This window comes from Talpa occidentalis, unplaced genomic scaffold (assembly GCF_014898055.3).
Source record: "Talpa occidentalis isolate TD23 unplaced genomic scaffold, MPIMG_talOcc4v2.1 talOcc4.7, whole genome shotgun sequence".
NCBI classification, from domain to species: domain Eukaryota; kingdom Metazoa; phylum Chordata; class Mammalia; order Eulipotyphla; family Talpidae; genus Talpa; species Talpa occidentalis.
Window position 1 is genome coordinate 53,177,876 of NW_023605083.1, and position 20,474 is coordinate 53,198,349.

The window sequence follows — 20,474 nt, forward strand, 5'->3', positions numbered from 1 at the left end:
CTTGTTTCTCTTTAGAGAGCCAGGGTTCTCTAAAGCAAAAGAATTAATAGGCAGTATATACATACAGAAAGTGACTTTAAAAAAAAATATTTATATATGCATACAAGAGCTGGAGTGCAGGCCAGAGGTATGGGGCAGGGTGGGGGGGGCAGTGAGAGGATTCATCAGAGACAGAGTGGGGAGCAGAACAGGCAAATCTACTGAAATACACTGCTGAGGGGAGCAGCAGGTGAGTTAGGAGAGGTCTGCTGTGCCATGTGGGTCACCTCCCTGGCCAGGGATCGAACTTGTGCTGCAGTGGCTGCGGATAGCTTGATAGCACTGTCTTTAACCCCTGCGCTACCAGGAAGGCCCCGAAAGTGACTTTTTGGTAAGGAATTGATATACCTGCTTCTGGAGGCTGACAAGTCCCAAGAGCTGCAGTCGTAAGCAAGCTGGAGGTCCAGAAATGCTGGTAGTGTAGCTCCAGCCTGGCTGAAAGAGCTGAGAACCAGCTGATGGGTTTAAGACCCAGGAAGAGCCAATATTTCAGTTCAAGTCTGAAGGCAGGAAAGAAAACACAAATTCTCAGCTCAAGGTAGTCATGTAAGTGGAGATTTCCTCCAGCCCATCAGTCTTTTTGTTCAATTCAAACCTTCATGATTAAATAGGACTCAGCCACATTAGGGAGGGCAATCTGCTTTACCAAATCTACAAATTCAAATGTTAATCTAATCCAGAAATGCTGTCACAGTCACATTCAGAATAATGTTTAACCAAGTATTAGACGCTCTATGGTCCTGTCAAATTGACATATAATATTAACCACCACAACTCCTTGTCACTTGGCATCCACACCCTTCTCCTTAAACTACACTTATCTTCATATGGCAAAGTCATAATTCTGTTTTCTCTTTACTCTCCCATAACTTAAGTACTATGATAAAAGATTAACAATACTTACATACTGTGTTATAAAATCAATACATCCTGTATAATAAAAAAGAATAAGAGATTGACAGAATAAAAGAGAAAAAAACAAAGGTATTTGCTTAGAACATACACACAAGCATATTTGTTTGATATTTTTAAACAGGGAGAAATACTCAGGGCAGGTATAGCCCTTGTTTCTCTGATTGGCGACATGGTCTGAATGGGTACAGAACATCCTCGAATATTATCGTTTCCTTCAACATCACTTCATTACAATGTTGATGAGAAAGGAAAAATCTCATCAGGCACTGAAGAAAAATGTTATTCAAGGACCTGCTTTTGTTCATTATGCAGTTGTATTGGTTAAAGTCAGTTTCCCAGAACTTATCAACCATGTTAAGTGAGGAGTTACTATATATATAACTTCTTTCTTCACTACCCATCCTGTATTCCCTCTGCCTTTGCAACCAGTTCAGGTTATGGTTCCTTGACTGGTGGGACAACTCACCCTTCATTCCTGAAGGGCCTGGGCCATCCGTAGTCCCACCCGATTGGGTCATTGTGGTTGTCCATTGGCCTTCATCACAGGACATGGCTATGCTAAGGAATCTCCTTTATTGCAGACCTATATTTTCTTCCCTCTTTGTGAACTGAAGTCTAACTTCCCCTTGGTAATCAAGATCAATCCCCCTGGCCAGTACAGAAACTCCTTCTCTGCCTATTGACTCAGAGGCAATAGGAGTTGAAAGTGGGAAGGTGTCAGTCGTAACTTCCAGTCTGGTGAAATCATTGCTGTGTCTCCTGGCAGAAGCATTCTCCATTTGCAGCTAAGACCTCTAGCCAGCAGAGCATAAGGTCACAGAAACAGGGAGCAGCAATTTTGGCAGTGGGTCAGCAGGGGTAGTAATGATTCCTGGACCTGGGAATGCGGCCATGTGAGAAGTGGTGCACCATATCAGACACTGATTCAAAGCATACTCAGCTTTCTGAAAATCCCTGCCCCAGCCCTGCAAGGACCTGCTACCCTGCAGGCACTGTAACTGAGTCTGCAAAAGCCTATTTCACCACTCTATCAAGCAAGCTGCTTCAGGATGGTGGGGAATATGTGTCATGGAATGAATTAACTGAGAGAAAATAAGGACTAGAATTCCTTTTACTTGTTTGACATTTTTATATGTCATAGTTGACACATTTAAGAAGTGTGTTTGATGCTCAGAATTTGTGCAGCCTGAATCACAAGAGCCAGGGGGCTCCCTGGTCATATCTCCACTGAGCTGTGGGCAGGGTGCAGGAGGGATTCCTCCTCTGTGGTCCACTAGATAAGGACCTTCATCTATATCCCGATCCCAGGTACCCACGCCAGTGCCAAGTACAGAGAAGGCAGGTAATAAATGTTACTGAATTAAGTGAATTTTCCATGGGGAAAATGTTTTAATTAGAAAATGTTTTAATTAGAAAAGGAATTTTTTATGCCCTCCCTTAAAACCTCTCAGCATTCCTCTCTAGTTTAACAGTGATCATAAAGAAAAGCACACTGCCGCGCCATTTCACTAACCCTCGAGTAACAACAGCTAATGTCAAGGGAGTGCAGCTTAGCAGGAAAAGTGCAAGACTAGAAGTTAGATGTCCAGTTCTAGCCTGGCCCCGTCTCTTCCTCTGCATGTGACCTGGGGCCAGTTGCCATCTTTCCCCAGACCTCAGTGTCCATGAAATGATGGAGTTGGTTGGTCCCTTTCCGGGCTAAACTCCCATAAGTTTGTAACCTGGTCTTATTTCCAGATATGATTAAATGGCTTGTTTCTAGAAAATCCAGAGTCTTTATCGAGGGCTCCTAGGTCCTATATCCCAGATAATGAGAAATTGCTCTAGCAGTGTGCCCTCCTCTCTCTGTTCACACCTTCCCTCCAGCCGGGAGGGGACAGTTCCCCTACGGCTGCTCAAGTTGACTTGAAAGCAGCGTTGCAAGGAGAGTCTTGGGCCTAATCCTGTTTCCTCTGTACCGTGTCTTCCCCTTAGCCTGGATTTCTGTAAAAACAAGAATGTAGGTAAGAAACCATCAAGCTTCCAGCTTTTTTTTGCTGTGAAGTGTGTCTGTTCTAATTCTATCCTAGATTGCATAGATTTATGAGAACAAGCAGCTTTAAAAAATGAAGACAAAAGTGTGCTATGGCTAATTCTAATCTACTCAATAAACACACTCAGTTGCCCACCTGACACCCCTGTGCTGGTCACCAACAGGGGACGCTGGCAGGGATTCTCCCTTCAGGAGCTCAGCTCAGTCAGTGGGAAGCTGCATAATATACTAGGTCCTCAACAAGAGCAGCAGGGAATTTGGGAGGTGACTAAGTCTTACCAGTGGGAGGCTTCACAGAGCAGGTGATCTTGTAGCTGTGCCCTGGATTTCTAAGTCAAGAAGTAAAGAAAATTGTGGCAGGAATCTAAGTGTGGTCTCTCTGGAGGGTTCCATGATCCCAACAGGGGGTTGCATAGACAGCTGAAGAGCTTAGACTTTTTCAGTAGGCCTAGGGAACCGTTGAGGGGCAGTGCCTGAGGAGGGGAGGGCGTTGGTTTTGAGAGTTAACCCTAGGGATCAGTGGATTGGAGAAGGTGCCAGGGAGATGGGTGAAATGTGGAAGAGGCTCACCCTTCAAGGGACCCACCCTCATCTGCCTGGCTGGTGATGGGAGTGTTCTTTTCTGAAGATTAAGAAGGCCCCTGCCTCTCTCCATGACCCTTCTGCCATATTGCAGAATTATTGCTGTTCCCAGAGAGCAGTGTGGAGACAGGGGCACAAGGCTTGTTGCCTCAGGCCCTCTGGACTGTTGAGCCACTGGATGGAGATGAGGTTAGATTGGTCTGTGGCTGTGAATTGTGCAGGTGATGATGACAAGGGTCAGAGCCAAGCAGCAGACGTGGGAGTGGAGTAGGGCAGATGGAAGAGCATGAGCCCATGGGGGGGTAGAGAGGGGCTGGGAGGAGCTCAGTTTTACTTCTAAACTGGCAGACAGCTCCCAGCATGCCCCATTCCAAGTCCTGGTGCCTCTGTACCTCTCACATAGCCAGTCCCCAGCCCTCCTCCCCAGAGATTAACAGGAAGTCTGTTTATGCCCCCTGGAGGTTTGGAACCTGGGACTCAGAGAGCTGTGGGGAGACTCAGATTTCAAACAGGCTCCAAGGGCATTGCTTCCTACCCTGTCAGGAACAAGGTAAATGTGTGTTGGGACTTGGAATAGGATTGAGCAATCTGAGATTTGTGCTTCTTATACCGTTGTGGCTTCAAAATGGACATCTTCCAAGACCCCTTTCTCTTTAAGTTCAAAGAAAAGAAAAGAGCAATTGGAGAAACTGGAAGAGATAAGGGGACCGCTGGGCTTTTGTCCTACCCACAATTGGCCCCTTCACTGGCCTGTCTCTGTTACCTGATTTCCAAGTCAGTATGTGCCTTTTGAAAAGATCTAGTGGGCCGCCCTTCTTTCTGAGAGCACAAACATTCCAGCTTGAGTTTCCCCCGCCCTTGGCCCATGTTCTGAAATCACAGCACAGGGAGAGGCCAAAGGTATGCAGACCAAGGCGCCAGGTGGGGCAGGGGCACGGAGACCAGCAGGTGTCCCACCCCCCAGCTTACAGAGCAGGAGCTGAGCCCGGAGGAAAGGAACTTGCTCTTGGTCACGTGTCCAAGTAGAACTGGACCAGGACCAGGTCCCTGATGCCCAGACCACTGCTCTCTGATGGGCCCCGTCCCCCTCCTGTTCCAGTGTTTGGTTGGACAAGTGCATATTGCACCTTACATGTAGACACTGTGCTAAACACTTTGAAAATATTAATTCGTTCAACCATCATCATAATCCTATGATCCAGGCACTGATGTCACCCCCACTGTACAGGCAGGAAAACTGAGAGGTGAGGTAATGTTTCCAAGTTCCCATGATTAGACAGGGGCTGAGCCGTGAGGTGTTGTAAGGGATTACCTCTAGCCATGCCACTGTCAGGTTTGTTGGCAGCCTTCAAGAAGATGTAGCAGGCACCCCAGATGTTCCCAGATTTTTGTAGCTGGAGAGGGGACTGTAACAGAACCTTTCTTCTTTCTTCCTGGAAACCCCCTGAGATGCAGAAGCCAGTGTTCATCCTGGCCCTACTCCCAACTTAGTCATGTGCTTTTCCCTTTTGGAGCTGTTTCCCTACCTGTAAAGTGGACGAAGTTGGCCTTGGTGCCCCCTGAAAGTCCCTCCACTTGTGGCCAGCGATGATTTTATGAACAATTCCTGGCAGGCTTTTTACCTGAACGCAGCTAGCCCTTCAGGGAGTATGTTTTCTGTGATGCGGTTGTTAAGCCCCAGTGTCAGGTGACGGCGTAGAGTATGTGTAGTTGGAAAGCAGCTTTGTTTGCAGCGGGGGATTCCATAATTGTGCACATTTGGAAAAAAAAGAAAAACAAGTCCCCAGAACTTTCTCTCTCTTACTCCTTGGACTGGAAAAACTCGAGCTTTATCATGAGATTGTTGCACTTGGACTCCCGCGGGAGAGGAATGCTCCCTGTGCTAAAAGTATCCGCTGCTGACTGATTCCCCAAGAGGATCTGCCCTTTCTCCTCTCTCTGGAGTTAAGTGGATGCTGCTCTGAAGCTGAGCCAGCTCCTCCGTTCAGATTGCCTGGTACTGGGCAGTGGGGGGAAACAGGCGCAGCACAGATGTGAGAATGACAGGGTCTAACTGTGACCCGTGCAGGGAGTCGTGGACAAGTTCTCCTAGGATCAGCAGATGTTTAAGATTTACTGTGTGTGTCACAGGCAATGCCTATGAATGATCCATTTAGTTCTCTGAGAGGCTCACTTATTAGCCCCATTTTAAAGATAGGGAAACTGAGGCTTAGAAAGATGAAGTAACATGCCTGAGATGAAACCCAAGTGGTATTGGGGTCCCAACCAGATAGTCATGATCCCCCTGGTTGCCTGTGCTGTTAACCACCCCATGTGTGCAGGTCTGGGACAACCTAGAAAGGAACTGGGTGGGGGAGGTTTAGGATAGAGGATCATCAGCCAATTTTTTCCAATTTGATTTCCTCTGAAATGGTTCTGTTATTTTCATCATAATCTTTTTTTCACTAATCTTAAAGAAACCACAAACACATAGCCTTTACTTATAAATATTGCTTGATAATGAGATTTGGGGGGGGGGCAAGAATATTTTTAAAAGTATCTCAGTTAAAGGATCAGAATATTTGCAGGAGACGTGATTGAGATAATCCCAGCCTTGTAAAGGACTTAGGTCCCAAGAGTTGACCTTGAAGTCAGTCTCTGGGAATCTGCAATGTGTTGTAGTCCCAGGAACAACAGAAAAGAGCAGGCCCAATGGCAACATCAGCAACAGTATAATAATGGCAACAACAGTAATGATTACTCATTCTTACATGCCAGGCACGGTGCTGTTTATGGGCATCACTCATAAAATCTCCATGAGGATCCTGGAGATTGGGGTTAGTAGCATCCTAAGATAAGGAAATAGACGCCCAGAATCACACAGCTCACTAGCCATGACCTAGCAGACCTGCTTCCCTCGTCCACAGTGTGCCAAGAGTTCTAAGATCAAGGGCTGTGACTTCAGGGTGAAACAATGGAGGTGAACCCCTAGAACTGTAGAATCTCAGAGCTAGAAAGATACACAGAGACAGCCTAGCCCTTGCTCTCTCCTCCTTGCATAAACACGCACAGTGCAGAGAAAGAAACCCTAACTTAGAGTCCTTCCTGGACACCTGTTATTCACACGGTGCCTTCTGGATGTCATCAAATCCTCATACCAACCCTATGTGGTATCGTTGTTACCACTTTAGTGCTGTCAAAACAACAAAAACAAAAACTCTGAAGCCCGGAGAGGGGAAAGGACTTGTTCAAGGGCACACAGCCGGTCAGCCACAGAACCAGGGCAAGAACATGGGCTTCCTCTCACAGTGCATGGCTTCCCACCAGACCCCACAAATTGTAAAATCCTCCCTACTCATCCCTCAGGTCGTGTCTTGGAAGCGGGAAGACACTCTTGGCCATGCGGGAGGCAGCCAAGTTTGGTCCACAGGACCGTGGCTTTCTCCTGTAACGCAAACCAGCAGAATCACAAGCCCCGGACAGAAGTAAACAGTTGAAATGGAAAGAAATAAATCTCTGCTCTAAAAATAGACGCACATCCTTAGAAACACTGCCGGCCGGCTGTGCGCAGAGCCAAGGATGGGCCTGGTGGGTGAGGGTGAGCGAGGCCAGGTGTCAGCCTGTCTTCTGGCCCCATGACCTCCTCCCCCACACCCTTCTCCACCCCGCTGCTGCCCCCAAGTGGGCTCCAGCCTCCCCAGAATCATCCTTCCCCCTCCAGCCTCTTCCTCCCTGCCTCCGCTTGTGGAGTCACCTCTTGAACCTGGAGCCCTTTGCTCCTTTTTGGAATCCTCCTATTTTTCAAGGTCCCACTTCCCACCCGCCCCTTAGGGAGCCGTCCCTTCCCCTCCCCTTCCAACTACACCTCCCCAGTTAGGACCCTGAGCAGTTTACTTTTTGATTTTCACAATTACAATGGAAACATGTTAGGGATACAGGAAAATACAGAATATTCCTGTTCCCATCATCCAGTTTAACAAATGTAAAAATTTTGCCCCATATGATTCAGATTAGTCTTTAAAAAAAAAAAAATCACTATGAAGTTTAACCCCTGCCTCCCCCCAGTTTCTCTCCCCTACTGAACGCTTTCAATGGAGAGCCAGCCAAGGAGGCTCCCACAAGGTCAGGCAGGGAACCGCGACAAAGGAAAGAAGGCCAGTTTTCTTACTGCACATGGCCTTCATGGTCCATCTTTTCCTTTTTCACTTTTATTTTTTTTAAAGATTTATTTATGCATGCATACAAGAGCTAGGGTACAGGTCAGAGGTGCAGGGGGTGAGAGGATTCACCAGAGACAGAGTGGGGAGCAGAGCAGGCAGACTGACTGAAATACACTGCTGAGGGGAGCAGCCAGCGAGTCTGGAGAGGTCTGCCTCGCCATGTGGGTTTCTCTCTGGCCGGCGGAGGATCGAACTCATGTTGCAGAGACTGCAGATTGCTTCATAGTGTAGTAACCACTTGCGCCACCAGGGAGGCCCCCCCTTTTCACTTTTGAAAGAAATGTACAAACAGGAAAGTTCTCAGAGATATTTCTGGGGGTTCAGTGCCAACACAAGGGAAGCAATTACAAAAACAAGCAAATGGGACTCTATCAAACTAAAAGGCTTCTGCACACTGAAGGAAACCATCTCCAAAATGAAAAGGTGACCCACTGAATGGGACAAGGTATTTGCAAGTCATACATCCCACAAGGGGTTAACACCGAAGTATGTAGAGAACGCATTTAATCATCAACAAAACAACCTGATTTTAAAATGGGCAGAGGATCTGAATAGACACTTTTCAAAGAAGGCATGCAGATGGCCAAAAGATGTTCATCATCTCTTATTGTTAGAGAAATGCAAATCAAAACAAATATGAGTTATGGCCTCACACCTGTGAGAATGACTGTTATCCTCCCTGGTGGTACAGGGGTTAAAGACAGCGCTATTAAGCTATCTCCAGCCAGTGCAGCACGAGGTCCATCCCCAGCTGGCTAGGGAAATTACCCACATGGTGTAGCAGATCTCTCCTGTCGAGCCCACTGCTCCCCTCAGCAGTGTATTTCAGTCAGTCTGCCTGTTCTGCTCCCCACTCTGTCTCTGGTGAATCCTCTCACCCCCTGCACCTCGGGCTCATACCCCAGTTCTTGTATGCATAATTAAATAAATCTTAAAAAAAAAACAAGATAGGCAAGAACAAGTGCTGGAGGGCATGTGCCGCTAGCCCTTAGTGGGAATGTAAATTGGTGCAGCCATTATGAAATACAGTATGGAGATGGCTCGAAAAATTAAAAGCAGAAAATCCACATGATCCAATTACCCCACTTCTGGGCATTTATCCAATGAGTAAAAAAACACTAATTTAAAGAGAAATATGCCCCCCTGTTTATCACAGCACTTTTTATAGTAGCCAAGGGTTGGAAACAACCTCAATCCCCAGTGACAGATGATAAGGTAAAGAAGATATAGTATATCTACACAATAGAATGCTATTCTGCTGTAAACAACACATAAATGGAGCTAGAGGGTATTATGCTTTGTAAAGTTAGTCATACAGAAATACGAACACTGTGTGTTCTTATGTGGAAGATAAAGAAACAAAACTAATGAACAAACAAAACAAACCTTTAGACCATAAAAACAAAAAAGTGATTATCACTAGGAGAAAGGGGGTAGATAAATCAGGTAAAAGAGGTCAGTTGGATGGGAGAAAATAGAAACTAGACCTTTGGAGATGAACATTCTGTATTATATATAGATGTTGATTTATAATGCTGTCTATCTGAAACATGTTATAAACCAATATACCTTGAATAAAATAAGTAAACAAATGAAGTTTTCATTTGCCACTTAGCATTCCAGGAAGAAAAGCAACAATAGAGCCAGTAGATAATAAATGTAATTATATCTTGGCTTCTGTGGCAAAGACAATTGGGACTGGTGGGGACTGAGACAAGCAGGAGAAATTTATGTTTGATTAAGTATTGAGCCTAAATATATATTTCCCAAAAGAATCTAGACTTTTTGAAATTTGGAGCCCCATCATAATATCATAGATGTAGGGCAGCCACTAGGTACTGTGTGTGGTAATTGTATGCTGCACAAATAATGCCCTTAGGTAATAAAGTGAATAGTGCAGTGCACAACCAGGTGCATCTGCCTTGAACAGTGTCCCCATAATGCAGTATCAGTGCAGTTGACTGGAATACGAGCAATTATGCCTTATGATGATAAACTGATAGGCAATGAGTTGCTTCTACATGGAATTTAGCCTTTTATTCTGGCATTTTAAGCAAAAAGAGCTTTAGAACTTTATTTTAGAGAGAAAATCCATAGTCAATATCCTGTCTGTGGCCTCACTATACTGGGAAATGTTAATTAGAGTGCAATTTGGATGCAAGTAATAGAGATTCAAAATAGCATTACTTAATCAGTGGTTTATTATTCGCTGAAGCAAATGTCCTGCCATGGGCTAATTAAGGCTGATATGAAGCCCAGTGCCCAGCCTTTCCAGAGTCCTATGTCCCAGTTCATCTTTGTGCCATCCCTGGTGTACAAGGTGATGGTCATAATAGCCTCATTCCAGGCATCAAAATAGAACAAAGGGGGGTGGGGAGAAAAGGAAGAAAGTCATTATTCAAGTGTTTTTTAAAGGAAGGTTGCCAGAAATTGCCACTGGATACCTCTCATCTCATTGACCAGAACTTAGTTACATGACTCAACCTAACTGCAGGGGAGTCTGGGAAATGTAGTCTTTAATCCGAGAGGACATGTACTCAGCTAAGTAGAGAGCTTTTATTACTGATGAAGGGGAGACATGAATCAAAGACCATCTGGGGCCTGTCACTGTGTGTTTGCCAATTTGATGGCCTGGTGTTCTCTGCTGAAAGCTCTAAGGAGGAGTAAGAAAAGTTGGCAGGGATTTAACTAAATACATAGTCCCCCAAAGAAAACATTACAGATGTCTCACTCTCTAACTTGGCATTTCTCAAAACCTCCTTCAGTGAACCCTTGTCCCATCCTGGACACCCCTATCCTGGCATCTTTCACTTCCCCCAGACCTGCTTGAGGCAGCAGGTATGATGTTGACCTGAAGGCTATCCAAGTAAAACCATCCTTTTCCCAGCTGGAACATCAATGCTGGTCTTAACCATTCAGACCACATTTGCCTAGCTCCCAGTGCTTGGTGGTGGGGGTTCAGAGAATACTAACATATATCATCAATAGATATGGCATAAATGCAAGATAAGACAGAGTGGGATGATCATTATATAAGAACTGGCAAGATGCCTAGGAGAGTTTGAAAAAATAATCAGCATCAATGTGGGGAGCACGGCCAAGGCTGAATAGGGTGCCGAAGGAAGGGCTTTGGGAGAAGGAGCATTAGAGGAAGAGGGGTGGATGGCACGCAGAGGTGTGGCAGTGTGAGTGTAGGCACGTCTGTGGGGTGTGCAGTAGCCTGGAGTGACCGCAACGTGGAATGTTTGAAGACAGAGAGAGCAAGAGGCTGGAGCAGATAGGACCCCAAACATGAAAAGTCCATGCCTGGCTGAGGAATTTGGTCATGACTGTGGGTTAGTGGAGGGGCTGAGCGTCATATGTTGGGGATTGACTCCTGTTAGTGAGATCTGTCGGCAGATGAGGGGGGGAGGGAGTAGGTAGAGAGGTGTTGATGGTCCCAGCGAAAGGCATGGTGGCTTGAACGAGGGTGATGCCCCTAGAAAAGCAGTTCAGAGTTCCGCAGCCTCAGATTCACCCAAGCCCTTCCCCCTAAAGCCAAGGCCCTGACTCTGCCATGCCTTTGTGGTGCTACACTTTCTATTCCCCTGAAACATACATGTCTTCTTTTCACCAACCTATCTGCCTGGCTCCCTGGCACTCAGCTCATGCATTGCCTCCTCCAAGAAGCCCAGGGCAGAGCAAGCCATTCAGACTCAGGCATGTGTCTCCCCTCTAGCTGTGAGCTTGAATGGGGTGGGACCACACATTCACAGTCTCAGGAGGCCTGGTGCACAGCAGGGAACATGGAACATTTTCCTGTACATGAAGCAGAAAAAGAGGATTAAGAGAAAGCTGGGAAAAGATTTGGCCCCACCTCATGCCATGGATGCCAGAATGAGACACAGTGTGCTGTTATGGCCAATAAGTGCCACACAAACACTAACTGGGCTGGGGCCACAAGGGTGCTTCAGATGTCAGGCTAATGCCCTGTAAAGTTGTCCGGTGGAAGTGGCAGCTGTTGGGTTTCACCAGTCCGATAGCAAGAGTGACTGGACAAGGACCTGGTCCTTTCTAGAGAAAAGGCCCCCAGATTGGGCTGGGGGTAATATTTGGAAAGAAAGGGGGGAGGTCTTAGAAGTTTGGACCTCACCTGTCCCCTCTGGACTGGACATAGTGGGTGGTGCCCTCAGCCCCTGCTATACTCTCAGGTTAAGTCCCCGAATATGACTAGAAAGCTCTGTTGAAGCTTCACCAAATGATTTCTAGTGGGATCTGGAAGCTGCTGGTCACTAATGCAGCACCAGTTTGCTCTATATCAGGGTGAGGCCCTAAGAGACAAGAGGGCCTCATTTTACCCAAGGGGAAATAGACTTGGCAGTTAACAGGAAAACAAAAGTCCTCAAGGCTGGCTTAAAAAAAATTCTGTTTTTTGTCACCGATCTTATAAGAGGTAATTGGGTGACTCACTAGCCCATAAAATGTTTGGCCTGGATGATGTGGTAGAAGCTGGGGTGAAGGGCTGGGTGTGTAGGGCATGAAATAAGAGGGGAGGGAAATCCATGGGCATTCTGCCAGGTTGGGTCTCCTGGGCTCCACTCTCACTCCAGGACAGTAACTTCATGCCCCTTGGCCTCAGTTTCTCTACCTGTAAACTGAAACTAGTTTGATGAAGATACGGGAACTCTGGAGAGGAAGCCTTGTACTCATTTGGTGCCACATCTGAGTTTCAGGATCTATTCCTAGAGGAAGGCAGTCAGGTACTATGGAAAGTTTTCTGTAGCTCGGAAGCCAAGAGTTCTGAGCTCCCAGTCCAGCATGTAACCTCAGGCAAGGCCCTACCTTGCCCTGACGCTCAGCTGCTCCCACTGGTCAGGCTCTTCTAAGGAATTGAGTGAGGTTCACTCACCCAGCTGGAACCCAGGACTCCTGGATCTTAAGAAGGGCACATTTTACGTTCCCGCCTTCTTAGATGCAGCTGTCTTAGGTGATCAAATTGCCACCTATAGTTAAGCTCAGGCTTCCTGGCATCCTTTCTAGTCATATTGGGGGACTTAACCTTGGACAAGTGACTGCAGTTTTTTGCCTCAATTTCCCCAGTTGAAATTGAAAAAATGGACTGAGAGCTTCTCTGAGGGCTTTGCAGCTCTGACCTACCAGGAGTCTGTGATACTTATACCCATATACATGTGTGTTGCCTGTGTGTGCACATGTTGTTTGTGTGCATGTTTGAACAAGTCCACAGTGGTTCAAGCTCACGTCAGCCCTAACTATAGCAATGATAGTGTGTAGCTACTGGAGAGTCAGCCTTACTGGCACCTGTTTGCAGAGCATAACAGCACAGTTAAGAATTTGTCAAAGTTTCCACTGTGCTTTGGACAACTGGACTCCAGAATATGGGTGCGAAAGCTAGACTAATATGTTAACCTGTCAAGCTGCATATCTGAGCTTTAATTTTATAACATTTCAAAAGAAGACACCTTTTAAAAAAACAAGAATAGGAAACTAGACCAAGAGGTTGCCTAATTTTTCCACTATGATTATTTCCAAGGATGGATTGAAATGTTAATATGTTTTCAAATCTTTTAAAACCTCTAAATTAAAAACCTATCCATATACATCTTTCTTCCTCCAATCCAGAGTCTAATAGGAAAAAGACACAGTAAATGTTTGTGAAATAAATGAATATTCATTTATCTTGACTTTCTCTATGTGGAATTTTAATTTGATAGGAACCCTACATCAGATATGGCAAAATGGTAGCTCATGGACTGAGTCTGCTCTGTCGATGTGTTTTATTTTGCATTAACACTGTTTCAGAAATATTTGGATTGTGTGTCAATATTTTAAAATCAAGAGATTTCATCAGAGATGAGCAGACCAAATAACACCACCCTCATTACCACCCAGCAATAATTCACTGGAGCTAGATATTGTGGAGTCATTGAAAGCTCCAATGTGCCACAGTCCCCACTCCTCCCAAGTGTCTAACAGCTATTAGTTTAGGATAAAATCAGAGAACATCTAGAAATTCCTCCTCCTCAAGACCACCACTAACTTTGCTGTTGGGAAATGATAAGGAGATTATCCCCAGGCAGCAGTTAGTCACTGCCCTCCTCAAATGAGTCAATGTCCAGTTGTGAGGACATACAGACATGCTCAGAGCCTGATACCAAAGCTATCTCCCAATGCAAACCTCAGTCATAATCAACCTACTTTGGTAAAGGTGTACATGTGATGTGACCATGTAAATGCAGATTCCCCGAAGGCAGAATTGACAATTGTCCTGGAAGACGCTGCCCTTTGAATTAGCACTAAAGAAAGCACTTGCCCAACAACCTTCCCTGCGCACATTTTAAGGATTTAGGAGACAGTGTTTTAAGTACCTTAAAGGGTAGATGGTCCCAATTACTTGCAGGCATCATGGAAGTATATGGCCTTCGTTTATGACAGTGTAGAGGCTAGTAGTAGACTGTTATTTGCTGTTCAGTAAAGTAAAAGGATCTTGATTAACCTTAAAAGCTAGAACAGTACATTGTTTTTCCACACAGGCTGTAATTGAGACTTTTCTCTCATTTTACTCCACTTCCCCCTTTCACCTCCTGTGTCCTTTGTCACATCAAATCAGAGAGCTCTTTGTGGGGTCACGGTCCTACCTCTTAGCACACTGCCTGGACACCTAATACTCCCTCTGTGGATGTTTGTTTGTGGAATGAATAAGAAATAAAGGAACGAAAGATACACATCCACACATGCACATTCACCAAATTCTCTCCTGATCAGAGCTGACAACAAAGTGCACGTGGGAACTGTTTTCCTCGCCTATTGAAGAGTCAGTTTTAGGTTCTGATAGTCATGATACAAGGCAATGCTTTCTTTCCCGTGTTTAACTACTCCACCACTAATTTACATAATAAGGTCCGCCACATTTTAACACAGGACATCATGTTGAATCTGGCCAGCTCTGGCCTGGCCAATCTTAGCATCCTCGTTGGTCCCTGGCACAGGTCGAGCCTCCTCAGTTTAGTCATTGCCTTAACCGTTTTAATGATTTGTCCCTAGATAATGTATGCTATTTCTTAACAGCTTTTTTTGAGATGTAATTCACCCATAAAGCTCACCCATTTAAAGTGTACAATGGGATGTTCAGAGTGACACCCCCATCAGAATGACACCCCCGTCGCCACCACACCCATTCAAAAATTCCATCAATTTTGGAATACTTTCCTCACCTCAAAAAAGGTACCGGTACCCATTAGCTGCCAGCCCTCCTTTCCCTCCATTCTCCCTGGCTCTAGCAACCTCTAAGCTACTTTCCACCTCTATAGATTTATTTTCTGGACATTTTATATTAGTGGAATCAGACACTTTGTAATCTTTCGTGACTTCCACTTGGCATGATGTTTGCAAGGTTTCGTGTGTTTTGCAGCACGTGTCAGTACTTCATTTCTTTTTATTGCCAAATAACATCCCATTGTATGGATAAACCACATTTTATTTATCCTTCCACCCTTTGCTGAACATTTAGGTTGTTTCTGCATTGTGGCTGTTGTGAATAATGCTACTATGAATGCTTATGGACAAGTTTTTGTGTGGACACATGCTTTCGTTTCTCTTAGGTATATATCTAGGAGTGGAATTGATGCTTCTTGTAACTCAGTGTGTTTTCTGCCAGACTGTTTTCCAAAAGGCTGCACCATTTTACTTTCCTACCAGCAGTGTATGAGTGTCCCAATTTCTTCACATCCTCACCCACACTGTCCTTATCTGTCTTTTTTATTATAACTCTCCTTGTGGGTGTGAAGTAGCATCTCATTCTGGTTTGATTTGCATTTCCCTGATCACCAATGTGCATTTTTCAGGTGCTCATTTGCCACTTTTATGTCTTCTTTTGAGAAATTCCTATTCATATCCCTTGCCTATTTTTTCATTGAGTTATTGAGTTGTAAGAAATCATTATATGTTCTGGATACGAAACCCTTGTTGGGTATATGATTTGCAAAAATCTCACACCAGTTTGTGAGTTGTCTTTTTCACTCTCTTGATAGTGTCCTTTAAAGCAAAATGTTTTTAATTTTCATGAAGTTCAATTATTTTTGCTTTTGTTGCATAATGTTTTAGCATCGTATCTACGACACCATTGCTTAATCCAGAGTCACAAAGATTTATGCTTGTGTTTTCTTCTAAAAGTTTTATAGTTTTAGCTCTTACATTTAGGTCTTTGATCCATTTTGAGCTCATTTTGATATAATATATGAGTTCATATGCTGTTTTTTAATTAATTTTTTATTTTATATAATACATCATTTTTCATTTTTGCACAATGTATGCATTTTCATTTTGGTTATATTTCCCATACAATCCCCACCCCCTTTTTCTGACCCCAATCCCTCCATTCCTCCCCCCGCCCCCCACTGTAGTGTGTCTCTGGTCTATAGTTGCTTGTTGATTGTGATTTTTACTTTAGTGCAATTAGTCTTTTTAAAACAAATAAAATGGTAATCAAGAGTTTTTAAAAATATGCAACTATCTTTTGTTTTAATTGAAAATCATGTGATTATTAAATGTACAATTTCATGAAAAGAAAATAAATTTTAACTTCTACCAAGGCAGATATGATCTATATTTACTTTAAAAATCTGATAAGCAGGCCTCCCTAGTGGCCTAGGGGTTAGTCTCAGCACTATTACCTATCACCATGATGGCCTGAGGCCTGAGTCAGGTCTGAGTTCGATCCCTAGCCAGAGAGCTAACTAAGCCACAAGGTGCAGCAAACCTATCTCACTCACTGCTCCCCTCAGCAGTGTATTCCAGTCAGTCTGCCTATGCAGCTCCCCACTCTGTCTCTGGTGAATCCTCTCAGTCCCTACACCTCTGGCCTATGCCCCATTTCTTCTATGCAAAAATAAAAATCTTTTTTAAAAATCTGATAAGCTAAGGATTGTTTAAAAAGTCCTTTGACATTTTTGTTTTTTAAAAGTCAGTTGCTTTCAATCAAGATTTAAGTGAATGAAGCCATATTTTAACATGCTATTGGTATATAATTGTTATTTTTGAGATGCAGTGAAAACATCTTTATTCTCCTAATTATAAATATGTGGGCTTAAGTTAAACATGATACTTCTCAACCATGGGTAATTTTGCCTACCTGGCAATGTTTGGGGAGATGTTTCATTGTCCCCACTCTGCAGGAGTGCTCCTGGTACCCACTAGGGGGAGGACAGAAATGCTCCTAACAGTCTATGGTGCATAAACTTCCTGCCCCCTCCCAACTCCCCACTACCCAGCCCCAGGTATCTCTTGTGCTGAGGGGAAAACCCTGCTTTAACTAAACCAATGGGCTCTATCAGATTTTTCCAAAAGTGATGTGAGTTTGCAAACTCTTTTCTACTCAGTTACACCCTTGTGAATGTCTGCCCTTCCAGTACCGAGCCACCTTGTGTGCTTCACCACCATCCCAAACCTTTATGAGAACCAGGCATCCCATGCAAGGATCTGTGGGCCAACACTTGCTTTCTGTGCTTAACTCACTTATAGTTATGTTTGCATTTTGAATTTCAAGGTATATTTGGATAATACACCCCCTACACAACTTACATATTTGGGTAACCAGTCAACTGTTAAAATATGTCTTATATGATTTTAAAACTACAGTAGTGATAAGTAGTAATTTGTGAGTGTTTGGCACCATGTTAAGCACTCTCCTTGCATTATCTAATTTAATTTTTTCAACAATTCTGAGTAACTCCATTACTCACATTAGACAGTTGTAGAAATTGAACCATAATAAAAATAGGTGACCTGCCCAAGATTATATAGCTGGAATCATCATCACCCCAAATCAGGGCTTTGTACAAAGGTCAGACACCTGGTGAACAGAATGATTTCCCTTCCAAGCTTCCTCCCTCCACCTAGCAGGCACACCACTATCTTCAATGTTCCATGGTGTCTTTACTCTCCCAAAGGGGTCACTTGGGAAGGGATTTGGAGGTGTACATATGTGACTGAAGATGTACATTTGGTGCTGCCAATATCAACGGTGGGATGGTTCCCCAACTTAGCCAATTTGGGGATGTGGCAAGAAGCTAGGGGAGATTATGCTCACATCTGCCTTCCTGGTATCTTCCACTGGCTCTCGGGAAGGAAGGTGTCAGGAAGAGAGCCCTCCACCCCAAACTCTGAGGAAGTCCCCTGGATTTTGTTCTAGATCTGCCCCTGAAATTACCTGGCCAAATCTTTTCTTGCTCTGGGCCTCAGTTTCCTCTTGAAGGGAAGGTGTGTGTTCTAGACAATCTCTAAGCATTTTTGTAATTATAAACCTCTTTGAATCTCTAGGGCATGGGAGTTGGGGGTGCTGAGTTAAAGTGAAGCCCAATTCCATTCCACCCTAGTTAGGAATCTGTTAGTAGTAAGTCCACACCTAGTAGCCTGCCCAAACATAATGATTGGTTGATGTTATCTTTCTTGAGAGACCCATCTCCAGGGGCGACGTTCAAAATATTTAATAGCACACAGCGAGATCACAGACTGTCAGGAAGGTAGCAAACAGCCTTGGGGCTTCCGGGACTGCCCGCCCTGAGCATGCTGCCCAGCCCTTCTCCTGCTTGTTTCTTGTGTCTGCCTCTTCCTGCCTGATTCTTCACCCAGGACCCTAACTCAGCCCTTTGGACTTCTCTCCCTAAGCACTTTGTATACAATGGATGTAAATATCTTCAGGCATCCAGACTCAGTATTATTCATGACTCAACATAGTCGTGGAGTGACACTCTCTGTTCAGCACCTATCAGCTGACCCCTCACTCCCTCACCTCAAAAAATCCTTAGCAACTGGAAAAGGCAGGACCCTTAAGAGACCTGCCTCCTGGCCTAGCTCTGTGCCTTGTCATTCAAATAAGCTAACTCTGATTCATGGCTCTGAACTCTCCCTGGTTTGTTGAGGAATTTCTAGAGAAATGCAAGTCTTCAGCAGCTAACTACTGTCTCTTTCTCTCTTTCTCTCTCTGTTTCATCTGTCCCCACAACCTCCGCTGTAGAATGCACTGCTGCCCGCAGGCCTGAGGCAGAAGGATCAGACCACCAAGGCGCCCACAGGCCCCTTTAAAAGGGAGGAGCTCTTGGATCACTTGGAAAAGCAAGCAAAGGAGTTTAAGGACCGAGAAGATCTGGTCCCCTACACAGGCGAAAAGCGAGGTACTGAACAATGTTGCTCTTACAAATATGTCATGCCCTGTGCATTTGCTGAGTGCCAACTGTTTGCCAGGCCCTTTGTGGCTAGATGTGACTGGACCTCATCCCTGCCTCACCAAGAAACACAAAGCCAACTCTGAAGGTGTTGATGTGTGATGTAGGTTTTGCAGAGTTTTTGGGTTAACTCCAGAAAGAGTTCTATCCATCCAGACAGGCAGAACTTTCTCTTAAATCCCCAATTAAGGGTGTCCTCATTACCATTCATACAAATGTAGATACTTTGAATGTGAAAGAGGAAGCTAATAATCCTGACATAAGGACATGAGACCTAAATAAGACTTTCCTGAGCAACCCAGCAACAAAAAAAATGGCCTCCCTCATTCTGTCCATGTTCTTTCCCAAAAGTTCTCTTTCTGGCAGCTGCAGCATCTCTGTCTTCATCTATCCTCACCCCCTACTCCCTCACTCTCCAGCCCCTCAGAACTTCCCTGTGTATACTCTAGACCTTCCTGCTGTCTTCTTGTACTACGCCTCTCCTGCTGGCTCCACTGCTGCCCCTTAGGCCTTCTGCTGATTCTCAAACATTCCAACCTCTTGTCCACCTCAGGGCCTTTGCATGTATCCCTCTGCCTGGAATGCTGGTCCTGCTCACAGCTCTGTACTTCTTCAGGGCTGGTTCTTTCTCCCTTATAAGTGACATATAGTTAGAAACACAGCCCGGAACTAGATGTCCTTTGGTGACAATCCTGACATCGCCACTTAGTAATTGTGTGAATTAGAACAAATTTTTAAAGCTGCTGTGCCTCAGCTTCCTCATCTTTAAAACGGGGATAAAAATATTGCCAGCCTCACGAGGGTGTTAGGAAGATTGTGTTAAGATATATATAAAACATTAAGCCCAGCATCTGTTGCGTAGTGAGTGCTATGGAAGTATTAGCTATTATTATCTTTGAGGCCTCAATTGTGCTATCTCCTGTTTTAGGGAAGCCTTTCCTGTCTGCTCTGTTTAAGACAGGCAGTCCTTTCAGCTCCCCCTCGATCCTTCTTTGTCTCAGGGGCCTGTGTGTGTCCTTCATAGCATCTCACACTTGCCATTATTTCCTTATTTATCATTTGTCTGTCTCCCTCCCCAGTAAGCTCCATGAGAGCAACTTGGGCTGGTTTTGCTCACCCAGTACCCTCAGCACCGGGTCCGGTATACAGCAGGCCTCACTAGAGAGTTGTTGAATGAATGAATGAATGAATGAATGAATGAATGATTTTGAATTAAATAAAGGTATAATGAATTGTGTGGGCTACTTCTTAGAATATAAGCCCCACGAGTACAAGGACCACACTTCTTAGTCATTGCTCAATCCCAGTACCTAATCAACCCTGGTGCATAATAGGCACCCAATAAATGTTTGTTGAATCAAAAAAGCATGAATTCTAATTAATTAATTGTGGGGGCAATTGTTTATTTCAGTCTTTTGCCATCTCCCCAGCCCTAAGAATGTAAGTATGATGAGCCAAGGGTCCATGTCTGGAGCTTTTATCTCTGTA

At 44.6% G+C, this 20,474-nt stretch overlaps 1 protein-coding gene across 2 annotated transcripts in view; it reads left to right on the top strand.

Annotated features, from left to right (window-relative positions):
• Nucleotides 1–20,474, top strand: part of TMOD1 (tropomodulin 1) — an 80,521-nt gene that overhangs the window by 24,166 nt on the left and 35,881 nt on the right. For both annotated transcript variants that reach the window (XM_037492133.2, XM_037492132.2), the window contains exon 3: nucleotides 18,779–18,935. In XM_037492133.2, the coding sequence (XP_037348030.1) occupies nucleotides 18,779–18,935 (157 nt within the window). The remainder of the gene's footprint in view (nucleotides 1–18,778; nucleotides 18,936–20,474) is intronic.